This window comes from Haliotis rufescens, unplaced genomic scaffold (genome assembly GCF_023055435.1).
Source record: "Haliotis rufescens isolate VD_foot unplaced genomic scaffold, xgHalRufe1.0.p SCAF_8, whole genome shotgun sequence".
NCBI classification, from domain to species: Eukaryota; Metazoa; Mollusca; class Gastropoda; order Lepetellida; family Haliotidae; genus Haliotis; species Haliotis rufescens.
In genome coordinates this window covers 35,946,953-35,965,069 of record NW_025964372.1, presented here as the reverse complement: position 1 = coordinate 35,965,069, position 18,117 = coordinate 35,946,953, and the positions used below count along the sequence as shown (strand labels likewise).

Below are 18,117 nucleotides of genomic sequence, written 5' to 3'. Positions count from 1 at the left end.
TCCATCCCTTGAACGCCTATAGGCGCTATCGTTCTTATAGCGAAGGGTTGATGAAACAAGGTTCCTCGTGACAGCCGTGTTGGTAGAGGAGGTCTATTGTTTCCAACAACCGTGCATGGATGGACTGCGACAGGCGCCTGGTTGAGTGGTATCACCAAGCGTACAGGTAGACATGGAAACCAATCTGTAGAAATACATGGCACCCCTTGCCATGGTAAGTTGACCTAAATCCGGTCGGAGTTGATGACAGTCCGAGTACTTGACACGTGACATGTAAATCACTCTGCGCAGTAGCCGAGAAAACCGCCTTGGAGTCGGAACTGAGGTGCAAACTCCACACACAGACAATCCTCAATGAACTGTGTGAGAGACGATCAAGTGGTGTACCCGAGTTTTGCGATAAAACACGGAACCCCATGGGCGTCGTGGAAAACACGGGGAGCGCCGAGGAAGAGTCTCTCTCAGGAACGCTGGCGCTAGGGTAGGGTAGAACAGCGTTGATGTCTGCGATGTCGACGAAGTAAACTCTTTGTAAGTGGATGTCGTCGTCGAATCTGATACAGACGCTGTTCACATGACGCTCTGTTTCGATGGAAACCCGCAGGTTATCTCTCCGGAATCATAGCGCTTTAAACGACGGGATTATGGATAACGTCTCAGTGGGCAAGTTGAATCAGACCAACTGTCTATTGGTTGAAATGATTCCACCCAGGAAGTAGAACGATAGTCACGATCCCGAAGACCGACGGGAGAGTAGCGAAAGGAGCGGCGACAGTTGTTTCACCATGCTTCTCCGTGTGACGAGTTATGAGACGGCAGCAAGAGAAGAGGGCAGTGGCGCCGGGGAGGCGATTGCCGATGGTGCCCCTTAAGCCGCAGTAGAAGATCGGATGGTCGGCTCGTTGATCTGAGCTTGATAAAGCTTGTTGATCTGAAGCTTGTTGAGCGCCGAAGACATCAGAGGATGCGGAGGCGCCGGAGCGCGGAGACATCAGAGGCGCCGAGACATAAGCGGCGCCGAGTTATCAGCTTGTCATGAACAAGTCATGAAGCTTGTTGAGCGCCGAGACCGTTCACGGTCTCCAACACCGTCAACGCTGATGTCTCCGGCGCCTCCGATGACTCGGCGCCTCTGATGACGCGGCGCCTCCGGCGCCTCTGATGACACGGCGCCTCCGGCGTCTCTGACGACGCGGCGCCTCCGGCGCTCCCGGCACCTCCGGCGCCTCTGATGACACGGCGCCTCCGGCGCTTCTGATGACTCGGCGCCTCCGGCGCCTCCGATGTCTCGGCGCTCCCGGCGCCTCTGATGACACGGCGCCTCCGGAAGCACCGAGTCATCAGAGGCGCCGGGAGCGCCGTGTCATCAGAGGCGCCGGAGGCGCCGCGTCATCGGAGGCGCCGGGAGCGCCGAGACATCGGAGGCGCCGAGTCATCAGAAGCGCCGGAGGCGCCGCGTCATCAGAGGCGCCGGAGGCGCCGTGTCATCAGAGGCGCCGCGTCATCAGAGGCGCCGGGAGTGCCGGGAGCGCCGGAGGCGCCGTGTCATCAGAGGCGCCGGGAGCGCCGAGACATCTGAGGCGCCGGAGGTGCCGGGAGCGCCGGGAGCCGCGTCGTCAGAGGCGCCGCGTCATCAGAGAGACATCAGCGTTGACGGTGTTGGAGACCGTGAACGGTCGTATGTCGTGCCAGGGGAGGCAGACTCTACGTTGGGAGCGCTGGAGCCGCCGGTGGAGTAGGAGACCGTGAACGGTCGTATGTCGTGCCATGGGAGGCAGACTCTACGTTGGGAGCCGCCGTGAAGCTCCGCTGAGCGCTGCTGCCGTCAACGTAGGTGGGGGTCGACGAGCACGTTGAGCGAGGTGTGTCCTGGATACTCGCATGAGCTGAAGGATCACAGCGACGAATGACTGCAACATCGGCACTGCCTTGTGAAAGTACAGGGCGTCGTACAATCACGGCAGAAAGGGGCGGCCCCGACCAGATTTGTTCCCGCGGAAACAAGTGCAGCGAGGCAGAAAATCTGGAATTTAAGCAAAACATAACTATGTGGCAAAGCCACAAAGTGCGGGAAGCATAATGTGTGGCCAATCACAAAGTATGGGAAGCATAAAGTAACTCAAAAACAGTATATTTTATTAAAGTTTATGAGATAAACAAGTACGCTAAAAGGGAGCGAAAAGGCAAAGCCTTAAGCAAACACGTAACCATGTGGCAAAACCACAGAGTACGGGAGACATAATGTAACTCATAAACTTCGTATTATATTGAAGTTTATGAGAAGAAACAATTACGCTGAGAGGTAGCGAAAAGGCAAGGCTTTAAGCACACCAAAACAACATACATAAATGTAATGTATTACCCAAGCCAAAGAGAGAATTCAAAACGCAGAACACGACATTACGTGGCCACGTGGTGAATGACCAAAATGGCGGGAAAGAAAACAAAATGGCGGGAACAACATTGCGCCCGTAAATTACTGTGACGTGAGCCACAGACGAGCGATAAACGTTACAATTTACGAATGGGAAGACCCTAAGGTCACGGCCCATAACAGGTAACAATGTAGCAGCATATAATGAATGTAGAAACACGCAAAATATAAAAAACAAATAATAAGCTTTAATTTCCACAAGGGATACAAAGTACGTCCGTCCGTGGAGGTGACAAAGCAGTTATGTCTTTTGGTGTGACGTCATGACTTCCGGGTCACGTGCCGACTGTGAGAGGGCGCTGCCTCCTGGGCTGGTTGGGACAACTTTCTTCAGCAGCTGGATCTCACACAGTTCGTCTCTCTGTCAAACATAGCAGTAAATGCAATACGGAGTAATGCAGGATAAGTTAAAAAATAATGGCAATTAATTATAAACAGCAGCATGTAAATATACTACTCAAAACAAGTTAAGGACCACCTGATTCTTTCGTATTACTATCTCACACACACACACACACACACACACACACACACACACACACACACACACACACACACACACACACACACACACACACACACACACACACACACACACACACACACACACACACACACTCACTCACTCACTCACTCACTCACTCACTTGTCCAGACCTGTCTAAACAGGACTAACATGCTGCTACCATGAGAGTGGTTAAGACAGAAACATGAAAGTCAAGGGTTCCTTACCATAACCCATATGTTTTAAGTCAACGATTTTAGAGGAAAAAAAGACCAAAAATACCCAAATGACCCCAGAGAACCTTCCATTTTTAAACACGGGTTTCAATTAACTCAATTAATGAGGGGCAAAGTTCACAACCTCCAAATTTACCATAACCATGTGTATCAGATTTCACAAAGACATCCCACATTGAAATAGATCAAACCCCATGAAAACAGACCATGTGCTGACAAACCAAGATTCAGAGCCATGCTCAGTGCCTTAGACCATTGAGCTACTAGTGTTCCCAGAATACTAGTGAAAACCAGTGACCACTAGGCTACTGTGACAAGTATGTTGTTGTAAGTACTCACAGCTTCTAGTTGTTGCTTCTTGTGTACCAGGAACTCCAGCAGCTGGTTGACATTAGCAAGGTCAAGGTTATCTTCCGACACCAAGTCCACCAGATCAGCAGGACCAGGACAAGTCTACATAATAAATAATAATAATTATAATTGTAATATAATCTCTCACTCTCACTCTCACTCACACTCACAAAATGTCTCTTGTTTTAATCCAACTGTTTGTTGGAATGGGATGCAACTTCTCTGCAATATGCGTCCTACATTGGACAGAGAGCATGTGGCCCTCCACAAAGTTGTGGCTCCATCCTACTCTGGCCTTCAAGTTGGTAGGACTCCAGGTAGGACTCCAGGTAGGACTCCAGGGTTCTTGGTAATGGGACCGCCTCTGTGGTCTAATGGTAGAGCGTCCGCCCGGAGAGCGGAAGGTCCGGGGTTCGATCCCCAGCCGCGTCATACCAAAAGACGTTAAAAGATGGTACTTGTTGTTACCTGACTTCTTGGTAATGGACAATGTTATCTTTCTCTCTTTCCCCACACCTCCCACCTGACGGTCCTTCACCCACTATCAGTTCAGTTCTACCAAGGGAAAGGCAGCTGACATATCCTTATCCACAAAAGTAAAACTCCTCTTCTCCTGTATATGATGTTCTCCTAGACGCCATGGTTAAGCATGAGGATACATAAAATTGAAGGACTCTCTATACACATGATACATGTGCGTGTTGTTTCTGAAGTAAATCTACTATTTTCTTCACAAGTATGTATTAAATAGTACAAAGTAAGACACCCATTTGCAGAAAAATTGCAATAAAAACCCGGAAACCATAAAACCCTAATAATGAAAAACGTCATTTCAGCAAAGCGTGAAATAGCCGAGGTGATTAGAATGGCTAGGTGGAAAAAGCCAAGTTGATGTGAGTGAGAGAGTGAGTATGGTTTTACGCCGCTTTTAGCAATATTCCAGCAATATCACAGCGGGGGACACCAGAAATGGGCTTCACACATTGTACCCATGTTGGGAATCGAACCCGGGTCGTCGGCGTGACGAGCGAACGCTTTAACCACTGGGCTACCCAACCGCCCCTCCAAGTTGATGTGAATGGCATGCTTGAGTGTATACTGGTACCCTGTCCTTCTCCAAGCAGCTCATTGGAGGCGAGGAGCTCAAGGGCTCCAGGGTATGCCAACCCGTCTAGCTCGAGTGTGGACGCAAGGTAACTCTAATGTCAACACTCACATTCTTAGCAGTCAAGCAGGTACCAATGTTTTTTTCCTTGGAAATATGAACACAACAATTATTATTAAAAAGCAAAATTGCAAATAAATCGACATGAAATGTTTATCATGTTTATGACTAATTCCAGGCCTTTTCAAGGCATCTTGTCTGAATTGGAGGCCCTTTCAAGCAAATTTTGCAATTAAGGACTTATAAAATGTTTGTTTGTTGATTAACGCCGCACTCAGCAATATTCCAGATATATGACGACAGTCTGTAAATAATCAAGTCATGACCAGACAATCCAGTGATTGACACCATACACATCAATCAACACAATTGGGATACAATGACGTACATCAACCAAGTCGCCTCTTACGACAAGCAAGGGTTGCTGAAGACCAATTTGGACCTAGATATTCACAGGGAGCTCCAATAATGAAAGGTTCAAGATCAGTTACAACTACATACCTGTTGCTCAATTTTGATTTTCTTTTCCTCCTGTTTTCCCTTGTACTTGAGAATCAGCTCATTCACTGAAACATGGTGGCACAAAACATAACACACAGAGCAGCAAGATGCACGGGCTGGTATCAGATGCAGAGGAACTTGATGACACATAAGCCTAAAAGGTTACTCAACCACATGATCTTCATCAGAGATTAATTTTCTGGAAGTGTAAGGTTTGGTTTGGTTTGGTTTGTTGTTTAAAGCCGCACTCAGCAATATTCCAGCTATATGACGGCGGTCTGTAAATAATCGAGTCTGGACCAGACAATCCAGTGATTAATATCATGAGCATCGATCCATGCAATTGGGACCGATGACATGTATAAACCAATTCAGCAAGCCTGACAACCGGATCCTTTTACGACAAGCATAGTCACCTTTTACGGCAAGCATGGGTTGCTGAAGACCTATTCTACCCCGGATCTTCACGGGTTGGAAGTGTAAGGAAAGTTTAAAAACTCTTTGTGCCTTTTATAACTTGCCCCTTGGTAACCTTTCGGACAAGAACGTACACGAACATGCCCTTTAATATATTCATACTACTCAAAAATAGTTAAGGACTACATGATTCTTTCATTATTACTATAGGTTATCTGTCACAGGACAGATTAACTATAGTAATATGAAAGAATAGAGAGGTCCTTAACTTTTATTGAGTACCATATATGTGGAAATGATAAACATGATTAAAATCATGCTTAAAGTTTGCTGTTTATATAATGCTGCACTCAGCAATATGACACTCCACCTATAAGACAATAGCCAGTAAATAATTTAGTCTGGACCAGACAAACCAGTGATTGATATTGTGAGCAACATCCAAGCCATTAGGCTACAAAGAGACACAATAAACAAAATCAGAGCCAATCATTTAACTCGCCACTTACGACATGCATAGGTTGCTGGGGACCTTATCTACCCCAGGACCCACACTGGGCATTTTGGGAGAAATCAACCTAGTAAGACCTTCAGGTATACCGTGTCTGTCCCAGGAGTGACTTACATGTAAAGTTGGGGAAGATGTGCTCTGCATTGTCGATGATGTAGTTACACTTGGGACACCTGTTGGTCTTCTCAAGGCACTGCTTGATACACTTGAAGCTGAAAAGAAAGCAGATAGTGAGATACAGGTAAAGTGAAGGGAAGTGTGTTTGTGTGTTTGTGTGTGTGTGTGTGTGCGTGTGCGTGCGTGCGTGTGCGTGCGTGCATGTGCATGCGTCGGTGCATGCGTGCGTGGGTGCGTGCGCGCGCGGGCGGGCGAGTGCATGATAGAATGACATGTGGTATCTGTTGAGTGTGATGTGTGTGTGTGTTGTGTGTAAGATGTGTAATGTGTGTGTGTGACGTGTGGGTGATGTGTGCGTGATGTCCTTGTTTTAATCCCTTAATGCTGAATGCCAGCCAGAGAAACATCAAGTACCATCTTTGCATGTCTTTTGGTATTTCACGTCCAGGGGACCTGTATGGACTTGTGGCAAGATCTTTGCCATAAAAAGTCACTCGTGGAGTTTCTTTATCTCTCTCCATCACTGCATTCTTATAGGGTGTAATGATTTATCTGACATCATTGGAACTGCTCCCTAATACTCAGCTGAGCTGGGACGTTGTAGTGTCGGGCCACCTACAATGAGGAGAGCCAGCTCAGCTGGGACCTTGTAGTGTCGGGCCGCCTATCTCTCTCCATCACTGCATTCTTATAGGGTGTAATGATTTATCTGACATCGTTGGAACTGCTCCCTAATACTCAGCTCAGCTGGGACGTTGTAGTGTCGGGTCGCCTACAATGAGGATAGCCAGCTCAGCTGGGATGTTGTAGTGTCCGGCCAACTACAATGAGGAGAGCCAGCTCAGCTGGGACGTTGTAGTGTCTGGCCACCTACAATGAGGATAGCCAGCTCAGCTGGGACGTTGTAGTGACCGGCCACCTTCAGTGAGGATAGCCAGCTCAGCTGGGATGTTGTAGTGTCGGGCCGCCTACAATGAGGAGAGCCAGCTCAGCTGGGACGTTGTAGTGTCGGGCCACCTACAATGAGGAGAGCCAGCTCAGCTGGGACCTTGTAGTGTCGGGCCGCCTATCTCTCTCCATCACTGCATTCTTATAGGGTGTAATGATTTATCTGACATCGTTGGAACTGCTCCCTAATACTCAGCTCAGCTGGGACGTTGTAGTGTCGGGTCGCCTACAATGAGGATAGCCAGCTCAGCTGGGATGTTGTAGTGTCCGGCCAACTACAATGAGGAGAGCCAGCTCAGCTGGGACGTTGTAGTGTCTGGCCACCTACAATGAGGATAGCCAGCTCAGCTGGGACGTTGTAGTGACCGGCCACCTTCAGTGAGGATAGCCAGCTCAGCTGGGATGTTGTAGTGTCCGGCAGCCTTCAGTGAGGATAGCCAGCTCAGCTGGGACGTTGTAGTGTCCGGCCACCTACAATGAGGAGAGCCAGCTCAGCTGGGACGTTGTAGTGTCGGGCCACCTACAATGAGGAGAGCCAGCTCAGCTGGGACATTGTAGTGTCCGGCCACCTACAATGAGGAGAGCCAGCTCAGCTGGGACGTTGTAGTGTCGGGCCACCTACAATGAGGAGAGCCAGCTCAGCTGGGACGTTGTAGTGTCCGGCCACCTACAGTGAGGAGAGCCAGCTCAGCTGGGATGTAACTTCTGGCCACCTACAGTGAGGATAGCCAGTGAGTTGAGCTGGCATGTAATGTCTGGCCATCAAGGATACATCCAACAATAACTGTACTTTCAGAATTCTAGGCCAGTATATATCTGGATGAATCACATCTATTATCTTAAAAGTAGTCTATACTGACATTCACAACAAAGCAGGGCTTGAAACCTAAAACCTCTAAATCAGAAAAAATATTAGCACTTGTTCATGCATCTGCAGCAATCTGACACATGAGCGTTCAGGTCTTTCCAGAGAGGAAACTTCATATTTATGTTGTTTTCCTTCTCATCACCATTCATAGTTTCTATTCAATCAGGCATTTTGCAAATTTCTGGTAACATGAACACAATGAATATCTTCATCGAATAACAAACAAAAAAGTCTTTGCAAATTCGCAAAAACAGAAGCAACCACTTCAAAGCCATTTCAAGAAGCCCCAGAAATCAATACACATAAACAAATGCATTTCTAGACATACGCATCTTCGGTTTGGGGGAATTACAATGCCTTCTACAACCAAATTAAAGTAGCTGTCTCTAGCTACATACTAAGGAAGTTCATTCTACTAGCCAGTGTTCTTTGCGGTCAAGCTGTTACCTCTGCCATAGGCCAGAAAGATAGGACAATTACAAGCCTCAGTTTGTAAATTTGCTTCTTTTTCGAAATAAGTACTCCAAATGTCCAGACAAACAACAGGTCCAGAAAGATAATATCAACACATGGTTTAACATGTTTAAGCCATTATCAGGATTATAATGACGTCCCACGAGAGTTGATGTTGTTGATTCTGAGCCAATAATCATGAAAATTCGTTTGCCATTCTGAACATTTATTTTAACAAGCAAAACTGACGTAACTATAGCTCATTATGCAAAATTAAAAAAAAATAATATATAAACTATATTAACATGGTTTAAGTCGGAGGAATCACTTGAATTTTTTTATTTCTTAGAAGTTGACAGATGACCAAGTAGCCACAATTTATCAGTAACTTCATTAATATTCTATAATATATAATAGTACACAATATTCAGTCTTGTTTGACAACGATATAAAGATCTTTATCATATAATGGGTAGGTTTCTCGGCAGGATAAAGCCAACGGATAAAAACGATATCCGTTGGGGTCATATGCAGATAGAGATGCAAATATCAAAGGACAAGTAGGGACTACTTTCACGGTTCATAAACAAACATGGAGTCGCCATCGTCATTCGGCGATCAAGTCAGAATTAACCATCGGGAATCTGGATAAACTACAGGGATAATTGCTATCATTATCAAAAGAACAGTCAAATATACTTAAAATCAGTTTCCAACTGTGACATAAGCTAAGGCATTTTATAAGTTTTGGCAACTTTGGCGATATAAATTTCGAAACAATTTCACGAGGGCACGAGGCCTAGCCAAGCGGAATCAGTAGCCATATCTGTGCTTGTAGACCTCTGCGGCTTGAAACCTTCTCCACAAATTAAAATAATATGTTTGAATTGTTACCTTGTTTCATTTTGTCACTGTGTGTACATCTGACTACACTTCTTAACGTTATGACAGGACAGACCGACTATCAACGTCTGACCGTGGCCATGACGTCTCATAGACTAGGGTTAGAGTAGCTTCCCTTTGACAAAGGGCAATTACTCTAGCGGACAGACCGACGGATTGCCGTGAAAGGCAATGAAAAACAACTGTTGTTTTGCGTTTATGTTGCTTCGCCACTGTATAAGAAACAGATTTCAGTTGGAACTATATTGGCTACTGTCACTGTCTGACTGACACATTACTTGCCCTGTGACGTAATAAATATTAATGCGCGCATTCCAGAAAAACTCGCAATGTTTCGGTAATGTTTGTGAGAGAGGGAAAGCGATTTTAAAGCACAGAATTAAAGAATGACATTATATGATAAAGAGGTTATAACGCTTGTGTGTTTGGGGATGGTAAATATCCTGTATTACGAAATAAACACTATGTATTTAGCTCGCCAAGGCTCGCTAAATACAATGTTTATTCCTAATGCAGGATATTTACCATCCCCAAACACACTCGCGTGATAACCTCTATTTATCGAAAAGTGACTACAGTAGTATATTAAAGAAGTTGTTATCCACAAATTGTGTCTACTCTGTTGATTCTGATAACTTCTTCATCATGACTGGGAAGCCAGACAACAATTCTTCATCAGTGGACTCCAACAATAGCCATGATAGCTAATTTTTTGCAACTGACGTCATACTTGGTCTTCTGTTATTAGGAATAGATTGTAATACCAAGTAAAGATGTTGGCAGGAAAGACTGCATTATCACCATCAATATGGCATACAATGAAACTTCATGAATTTTACACAACTTAAGTATGACATATATGAATAAGTGCATAATGTCTCACCTCTGTTGTGCGAGACAGCATTTGTACACACATAATATCCTAATCTGAGAATCATGCATACGTTTTCCTTTCAGCTCATTTTGTTTCATCGCTATTGTGTCATAATGTTTTATATATATCATTTGTTATTATGTGTGCAAAATTATTAATGTAATATCTGTACTATGTCCCGAGTGGGCACTTAATAAGCATGATTAGAGCAATCAAATTTCTTCTTTCTTTCCTCGAAGTTTGTCGTAAAATCTTCTGTCATGATCTATTCAACATTGATTGTCATGTAAATATTCTCTTGAAAATTAATGTCTATATAAAATAAATTCTGTCTAAAAGGACAATTTTTTTTTATCAAACATGATAAATAAAAATACTTACCAAAACGTATGTCCACATTTGGTCATATGAGCCTCTTCAATGATATCAAAGCACACAGGGCTGAAATATAAACAAAACACAATCAGTTTTCAAAAAGTCACACGGGTAATGAAATTCCGTCACAGAAAAATGTGGCCATTTCTGCCCTTATTGATCATCCCTGAGCGTGCTGAGAGAAGAATGTGGTTCCCATTCTGGGAGGCGGAAGTCTCACACACACCGGTGGGAAGGAAAGAATCCAGTCCTGTCCTACTACCAGGGTCAGCACACATCTTTATCATGTTTATACACTCAAGTATATTGTTTCACACCCTAAAACATCCAATAACACCTTAAAAAGTAAATGTCACAGCCTCACTTGATCTCACTTATATAGGACATGTTATATGTGTGATATTCAAGTGCTGACATATCAAAATATATTATTTCATAAGGGACCAAATATTCGTACAATTAGCATTGATTAGTGGGACAAAATCAAGTGTGGTTTGAGATGGACGGGCTACACACAGCTAGAAATGCATGGTTTTACTATTACCAGTATATCAGAGATGTTACCTTTGATGTCAGGGCTTGTGAAACCCCCTACCCAGGCCATACTGTTATAGTATACAGCAATACTTCAAATGATAAATATTGCAAATCATGTTTTTGTGTTTGGGTATATTAGGAAAAACATATACAAAAAGTTTCGTTATTATTTGTATCGCTTAACATAAAATCTACATAAGACAAGGGCGGATCCAGCATTTTTTAAAGAGAAAGATCCAAAATATCAAAATCCTTTCTCAGTCAATTTTACAACATACTACATTTAGTTTTCAAAAGACAGGTCCGGACCCACTGGACCCGCCCCCTCTGGATCCGCCTATGCAGGAATTCATTCAAAATTATCAGTGTCAAACACTTTAGCTCTCAATATCTATCATGTCTATCGCAATACAAATACATGTACCAGTATTGCAATATAGTGCAGTGCAATACAATTGTTTTGCCAATACACAGCCCTACACCCAACTTGAAGTTACAGACAAGGTGTGCAGCTATAGTATGTCACTTGAGGCGGTTACTCTCTGGTCTAGAGGCTTTCCTCAGTTACAAGTGTTGGATCTCCAACTATGTTTGCAAAAGGCCATGATGATGTAGGTAACCCCTGACCCTCGGAGTAGGACAAACTGAAGCTCCTCCGATCCCTGAGGGACACACATGGGCCGGAGCCATGTCTGTGGAATACCTCCATTAACTTGTTTCATTCATTTCAGTTATCTCTATGCTTCACATCCACGGCGACAGTGCACAAACTAATTCTTTATTTTGTTGTTTGTATGATTGTTTGTTTGTTGTTTAACGCTGCACTCAACAATATTACAGCTATATGACGGCAGTCTGTAAATAATCAAATCTGGACCATACAAAACAGTGATTGACATCATGCTCATCGATTCACGGAATTGGGAAACAATGATGTGCATCAACCAAGTCAGCGAGTCTGACCCCCCGATCCCATTAGTCGCCTCTTACAACAAGCATAGTCGCCTTTTACAGCAAGCATGGGATGCTGAAGACCTATTCTACCCCAGATCTTCTTCACAGGTCACCATGGTCACTAATTCTTTAACATGTATAAACACCTGTTTGTTTGCCTGCTGTCTCTAATTCCATAATGCATATCAATCTAACAACTAATAATAACTCAAATTACATACAATGTCTCAGTTTCACCTAGGATTCTAATCATGGTGTCTGGACTGTGGAGAACACACCCTCTTTAAACTGGCAATGCCCATGAGGTCATCCACAAATGGACTGAACAGTTGTCTGTAGTTATTACAGGTATGAATGTATTCTGATGACAGAGGGCAGTACTGCTCTCATCAGGAGCTGTAACCTTGAGCATGTTGAGTAGGTCAGGTTCCCCTTTGAACAAAGCATTCTTAGAACTAGTACTGTCGTGTTCAGATTAAATGAATTTATCAAAGATTGATTGAAAGGACCAAACGCAATAATTTGGACCCAATTTTCCATAATCAAACACAACAATTTGCCCCTTGTCGTAACCCTGCGATAGTTCTTCCTGAGAAGGTGTTTTCACTACATACTAATTACAGTGTTTGAAATTAAGCATGAGGGTCAAGGGTTCCTTGTCATTCGCCGAAAAGTTTAAAGTTAAACATGCTAAAGATTGAGAGGGTCCAAACACTACTCAGCACTCAGTCGTAGCACCTATACATTAAAATAGACTTAGGATTGTTGCAGTGTTTGACACTAACCAAAACAGGTTTTAAATTGCTGATACTTTATCATATTTATGCAACAAGTGAGTGTGCGTAATCAGAATGAGAGACCAAGGTAACCACTGCACCACACTGGGTTGTTTAGATTGCTGGTTTTGCTTGGAGTATAAAGTCGATCTATCACCGATTTCGAAAGTCATACAAATTTAGCCAAGATTACTTTGTTCATCCCCAAAATAACACTAGACCTGCATGTATTTAATTTTCCTGGTCCTTATGGAAATATGCTAGACTCGGACAAGCTGACCAGTGTTAGTGTTGAACACTGTTGTTGTAGCACTGTGATCACTTTGTGGACCAGCTTTGTTTCCAAGTTGATGAACATGATTCAAAAATATTTTAACCAATCAATTTCCAAATACAGTAAACTACGGTTATAATGAACTTAAAGGGACCACTAAATTTAGTTTCGTAATAACCGTAGTTCGTTATAAGCACATATACAGCATAATTACAGCAAATGGACGGGGCCAAAATACAGTTTGTTATATCCGTCAGTTCGTTCTAAGTGTGTTCGTTATAACGCAGTTTACTGTATCCAACTTTCCAAAATATTCAATTTAAACTGTCAGAATACCTTTATGTAACAAAATGTGCAGCTGCCATGATCAGCAATATTGATAAATTTTTGTGCACATGCCATATGCTTTTGATGTAATTCTGGGAATGACCATCATGCAATACAAATGTAAAGAAGAAAATATATTTTTTTCAATTCTAAATATCAGCATGTGGCCACTGGTGCAGTGCTGTCTCGCAAAAACCCTGCAGTAGTAGGGTGTACCCACACTGCCAGACACCACCACTGTTGAAGCAGAGAAACAGATGACTGGAATGCAGACAGCTGAAGATGTTCCCACTGATTGCTGCACATCACAGTAATATCCAACAGGCAATCAACTAAATCAATTTAAGAAAAGGAGAACCTTAAAAATTGACAATTTTGAACAAAATAGTAGTTTAAATCGAAAATCCTAGGTAAATCCTTGTAAATACCCTCAATAACAAGAGGCCCCTTTGTGGCTATAACTGGTAATACTAGTATGGACATGTGTAGTGTACTCCCAGTGATGGCAACACCCCTCCCAACACTGACCCTGTACATGTGTAGTGTGCTCCCAGTGAGGGTAACACCCCTCCCAACACTGACCCTGTACATGTGTAGTGTACTCCCAGTGATGGCAACACCCCTCCAAACACTGACCCTGTACATGTGTAGTGTGCTCCCAGTGATGGCAACACCCCTCCCAACACTGACCCTGTACATGTGTAGTGTACTCCCAGTGATGGCAACACCCCTCCCAACACTGACCCTGTACATGTGTAGTGTACTCCCAGTGATGGTAACACCCCTCCCAACACTGACCCTGTACATGTGTAGTGTGCTCCCAGTGAGGGTAACACCCCTCCCAACACTGACCCTGTACATGTGTAGTGTACTCCCAGTGATGGCAACACCCCTCCCAACACTGACCCTGTACATGTGTAGTGTGCTCCCAGTGAGGGTAACACCCCTCCCAACACTGGACCTATACATGTGTAGTGTACTCCCAGTGATGGCAACACCCCTCCCAACACTGACCCTGTACATGTGTAGTGTGCTCCCAGTGAGGGTAACACCCCTCCCAACACTGGACCTATACATGTGTAGTGTACTCCCAGTGATGGCAACACCCCTCCCAACACTGACCCTGTACATGTGTAGTGTACTCCCAGTGATGGCAACACCCCTCCCAACACTGACCCTGTACATGTGTAGTGTACTCCCAGTGATGGTAACTCCACCCCTCCCAACACTGGACCTGTACATGTGTAGTGTGCTCCCAGTGATGGTAACATCGCTCCAAACACTGACCCTGTACATGTGTAGTGTACTCCCAGTGATGGCAACACCCCTCCCAACACTGACCCTGTACATGTGTCCCTGTGAGGGTAACACCCCCCCCCCCCCCCCCCCCATGTCATCCTCCCATACAGAGGAAGTCCCCTGCAAGCTGAGGTAACCAAATCTGCTGACAATTGCCTGGCCGAAAGGAAAGGAGGAAGTGGGGAAGGGAATTCACAGGATACTTGACAGAATGGCCCAGACAGGAAGCCATTTCATCCACTCTCAGAATGACTACTTGCTAAAACAATCATCTTCAACTAACAACTTCCGACACTGGCTAGACCTTCTCACCCAGCCTGCACACAGGTTGTAGGAAACACCAGAAGCTAAACAAGCTCAAATCCATTAAAAAACATATTGCTAAAACGTCTGTTGAGCATGTTGAGTATTGTATTTGAACTTAATAATTATCATGATAGCTGACATAAACTCACACATTTCGGCCTTTTAGTGAGAAGCAGGATTCTAACCATGCTGATAAATTCCAAGGAAAAGGAAGAAAACAGTTTTCAGCTTAAAAGGTTATGAAGAGTAATTTTTTTTTACATTTGGTAGTTTAGGTATGTATAATGTTTGAGACACTTGAGATATATTTTTTCACTTAGAGACGCTCTAGAACACACAATTTTTTCTCTAAAAGGAGGAATTAAACAATGTTTCTGTAAGCTCAAAACATGTTTGTTTCTAAGCATCCAACATATCAACCATGTGTCCAGTGAACAAGTTATTTTTTGTTGTAAAACTAAAGGAAAAACTTTTCAGCATTTTGGGGAACAGATTATTTGTTTTAAAAAAAATCATTTTTTGTACCCTGCGATAATCCAGGGATATAACGGAAGGCCTGTAAATAATCTAGTCCGGACCAGACAATCCAGTGATCGATATTGTGAGGATTGATCCACTACGCACGATGAGGGGTACGATGAGGGGTACGATGCTACACAATCAACCAAGTCACCGAGTCTGACCAAACCATCCATTAAGTCACCTCTTACTACTGATAAGGTCACTATAATCTCATTAAACATGTTAAAATCAAATCTCTTACTTTCTCTATATTAAGATCTGAGGACACCTCCACATGAGGTCACATCAGGTGAACTTTCTAATCTGCCAATCAGCATCGAGGCTTCTAAATTCTCAGTACCAGTGAGCAAAACATTCAGACAAGCATATCTGACTCCTGTATCTTAAAAATAAATATAATCAAGGAGTTCTTATTGCAATAAAGATAAAGCCATGTTATTATATTGTTGTGGCTATACATCCTCGTGTTTATTAGGCCCCATGGCAACCATACCAAAAAATGTGTACATTGTACTACTAAGAGTACATATGTGTTCCGTGGCCGTTTTCTTTTGCTAATTGAGTGAGTATTGTGTTACGCATGTTACGTAGCTTTTAGAAATATTCCAGCAATATCATAGCTGGGGACACCAGAAATGGGCTTTGCACATTGTACCCATGTGGGGAGTTGAACCCAGGTCTTTGACGTGACAAGTGAACGCTTTAACCACTAGGCTACCCCACCGCCCCTTTCTTTTGCCAAGATAGAATTCTCGAATCGAGGTGGTATAGGAATGAAGCTAAATCATTTTAGAAAACTGACAACTGATTGGTTCAAGAACCTACATATCCTTCATATTGATCGGGCAGTCAAAGGTCACTAAGGTTTACCTGACGTGACCTTGTAAGAGATGTGGAGGCAACCTTGTGGACATGGTGAAGGTGTGTCAGATCTTGACGAAGAGAGGCATTGTAAAACTTCAGATCGTAATGAGATTTAAGTTCACTACATTGATGATAGACTTCTCTATTGCTACACAATTGTCACAACCTAACTTTACAGAGAGTCACACTCAGAATTAGTCACATGTGTATCACAAAGAGATACAGACATTCAGGGATCTGCCACCTGAAAAATAGTGTGTCCAATACCAATTGAGAATGGATGCAAATAATTATCACTGAGAGATACAAGAAGGCTATATTTAGTACTTGTATAATATTTTATCAAAATTGACAATCAATCCTCTAAATTTTAAGGTACACAGGCAACTGGAACTGATTTTCTTTTGTCTGGTGATTCAACATTGAGTCTGGCAAGTAAGGCACTGATTTTCAACACCCCTCATACTATTAATTCAATGTTCATGCTAATTTGGAAAGGGTATACATGGCATATACTTTCAACATTTAAAACTTCTTATTAAAGCCTTTGCTTTCAAAGTGAACTACAACCAGAAATCTGATGCCAACTTTCTTTTCAGTCAGCAAAAAATGACGATAACTGGTCGCTATCTTCGACATGTACACTTTCAAGTGTATCCAGTCCAGAATGACATGTTGACATGTCTTAACTGTTCGAAAATAGGGTATGTGAAGATTGGAAGGCGGATGCCTCGATGCACACGCGACCTGCCAGTCACGACATTGGGTGGATTGAAGGCTCTCTCGGCAGTGGGTGATTTAACATAGCGCTTTAATTACTTTCGCGGAGGTCGCGGGTGACAGCACAGCCACGGTGATTGAATAAATTAGAATGAAGCGCTTCACTGAGTACTGCGGACCGCACCCGTTTCGCGTACAAGAGACGGCAGAGCCGTCTCGCGTACCAGTTACGTCCGCGACAGAACTTAAATTCACAATGAACACCAAATGAGCACGATGCACTGCGACTGTCTCAAGCATGGCTCAATGTCTTGAACAATAGAACCAATTTATCATATGAGAGGGTTGAATAATGTTCAATGAGTAATCACTGGCTTCCAAATGTCTGTCTGGAGCCTAGTGCTAGTGAATTACACAAATGGTAAGAACATAAATTCTGTACCACAAACAGCATAGCCACAATCACAAGTCCTTGGCACACCCAGGGACTGTGTTACGAGGTCCTTTGGCCTATTCTCCCACAGTCACCAATATCACAGCCCTGCCACAGCTCTAATCAAATCTGGGCCAACAAACCAGTGATTGACAGCATGAGCAACAATCACATTGTCAGGTTTCGATAACACACACTGCGACCACTACCCACTCCCCATTTAAACTGCTCCTACAAACGTAGGAGGATCTCTTCCTACAACAGTGACAAAAGGCATAAGGACTTTCCATGATGTTATCAGCTGTTGATACAATGATAGGTGAGGTGAGGTGAGGTGAGGTGAGGTGAGGTGAGGTGAGGTGAAATGGGATTTAACGTCACGTTCAAGATTATTGCACTTATATAGCGATGTGCATGCACATGTGTGTGTGAGTGGTTGCTTGTACTA

At 43.7% G+C, this 18,117-nt stretch overlaps 1 protein-coding gene across 2 annotated transcripts in view; it reads right to left on the bottom strand.

Moving 5' to 3' along the window:
• Positions 1-18,117, bottom strand: part of LOC124141803 (E3 ubiquitin-protein ligase COP1-like) — a 39,917-nt gene that overhangs the window by 18,115 nt on the left and 3,685 nt on the right. For both annotated transcript variants that reach the window (XM_046509925.2, XM_046509926.2), the window contains exons 2-5: positions 10,664-10,723; positions 6,234-6,331; positions 5,192-5,256; positions 3,514-3,627 (exon numbers count right to left, since the gene is read on the bottom strand). In XM_046509925.2, coding sequence (XP_046365881.1) covers positions 3,514-3,627; positions 5,192-5,256; positions 6,234-6,331; positions 10,664-10,723 — 337 coding nt within the window. The remainder of the gene's footprint in view (positions 1-3,513; positions 3,628-5,191; positions 5,257-6,233; positions 6,332-10,663; positions 10,724-18,117) is intronic.